At 54.9% G+C, this 1,864-nt stretch overlaps 1 protein-coding gene across 1 annotated transcript in view; it reads left to right on the plus strand.

Moving 5' to 3' along the window:
- Positions 1-1,359, plus strand: part of MONBRDRAFT_13102 (uncharacterized protein) — a gene marked incomplete at both ends in the record, with an annotated part of 7,789 nt that extends 6,430 nt beyond the window's left edge. The window contains one exon of the mRNA XM_001751004.1: positions 548-1,359. Within this exon, the coding sequence (XP_001751056.1) occupies positions 548-1,359 (812 nt within the window). The remainder of the gene's footprint in view (positions 1-547) is intronic.
- Between the last annotated feature and the right edge of the window lie 505 nt (positions 1,360-1,864).

Genomic DNA, 1,864 nt, shown 5'->3' on the forward strand with positions numbered 1-1,864 from the left:
GTCTGCCCGCGATGGCGAAGTGGCGTTTGGCCTGGCCTCCAATCGCCCTCTACCCCGGCTCCCGAGAGAGCCCGTGCACGAATCGCTCTCTCACGACTCTCGTTATCGTCATGGCTATTTGAGCTCTCCCGCACATGACGATAGAGCCACCACGCCCAGGCGCTCTCCCATGGAAGCAGTGGATGCATCCCAATTTGGTGTTGCCTTTGGCACCAATGCGCCACCACGGGCCGGCTCTCGGACTCAACCACCCCACCACGTTTGGCACCGAGCCTACCAAACCTCAACCAAGTGGGAGTCCTATCGCGGTGACAGCAAGAAAGGTCTTGACTCCCTCAAAGAAAATGTCAACTCGGCCCTCGTTCTTCTCCAAGCCGAGCCCTTGCTGCATATGGCCACCCTCGATCTAGAGGGCTGCACCGCCGCTGGTATCCAGGATATTTATGGCGACATTTCTTCCGACCTGGACTACCTCATCTACGTCAACGACATCCTGGTTGACTGGATCTTACCGTGCTTGAGAGGTGACCTTGCCTCTCGGTTTCAGCGCGAAAAATCACGCCAACGCATCGTCTTGGGCGCCTGGTTCAAACAGATGGGCGCCCTCTTCCTCCAGACCACTCGTCACGACATTACCCAAGCCTCTCAGGCTATAAAAAAAAGGCTCTTCGCGACCAACGCATCCGCACGGCCGACGATTTATTATTATACGACTTTCCTGTCTACCGCTCCTCCATCACTGCCGCCGTCGATACCCTTCGCATTGAGGGCGCCTACTCGGCAACCCTTGTCATCGCCCAGCTGGTTGATGGCCTGCCTTCGAAACTCAGGGACGTGATTGCAAACCTGTATCAACCGTCTTGGGATTTGGGCAAGTTCTTTGAGGTGGTGACTGCTAACCTGCACAAACTCACGCCTGCTGGTGCCCGCGCCGAACCTAAACAGGGTGCCTTTGCTGTTGAGCATGGTGGAGGGCGCGGGCACGGGCATGGCCGTGGACGTGGTCGCGGACGCGGTCGTGGACGTGGTCGTGGCCGTGGTCGCCATGGTATACACCACGGGCCCCACCCAAAGAGTGAGCGCGTCAATGCCAACTGTGAATTTTGTCGCATCTATGGCCACGATGTATCTCAGTGCCGCAAGAAGCGCGCGTACGAGAAGCACAATGGCAAGCAGTTTGCGGCCCCCGTCATGACCGCGACCTTGTCTCTTCCACCCCCCTCCCATTTGCCTGCTGCACCTGCTGCTCCTCCTTCCCATTTGCCCGCTGCTCCTGCTGTGAATTATTCGCCCGCACAAACACATTATCGTCACCACGTATTAGAGGCACAATCTGAGACGGTATACTTTACCACGTAGTGTGTCCTTTGGTACTTGATGTTGTCCCACCTTGTTGTGTAACATCTTGCTGTACCATCTAGCTGTATCATCTTGTTGTGGCATCTGTTGGTCCCAACAGATTGCTGATATCGCTTCCACCTGTCTTCAGTGTGATAGTCCATTCTCTGTCTCCACTGTGTGTGTGTGTTTCCACCTGCTATAAATGGGAGCGATCTCCCTGGATCGGTACCATTTTCCTTCTTGACCTCGGTCGTTCCACTTCCCTCCTTCTGTCTTGTTCTGTCTTGTTCCTTCGCCTTGCTTCAATCCATGTTCTCGTATGCACTTCGATTGGTTGGATACCTCTGTGACAATCGCCTTGTCCACACACATTACACTGTACTGGACATACACCTTTAATAGGTTATGGGCCTCGGTTGTGTACTCTTCCAACCTCTCTTTCGTTACCCTGCCTCGCGCTTTCCAGCTGCTCTGTTCCCCTCCTGCTTCCTCCCTGTGTCTTCTGTTTGTATGGAAAACGCTC

Source organism: Monosiga brevicollis, genomic scaffold, assembly GCF_000002865.3.
Source record: "Monosiga brevicollis MX1 MONBRscaffold_70 genomic scaffold, whole genome shotgun sequence".
NCBI lineage: Eukaryota > Choanoflagellata > Craspedida > Salpingoecidae > Monosiga > Monosiga brevicollis.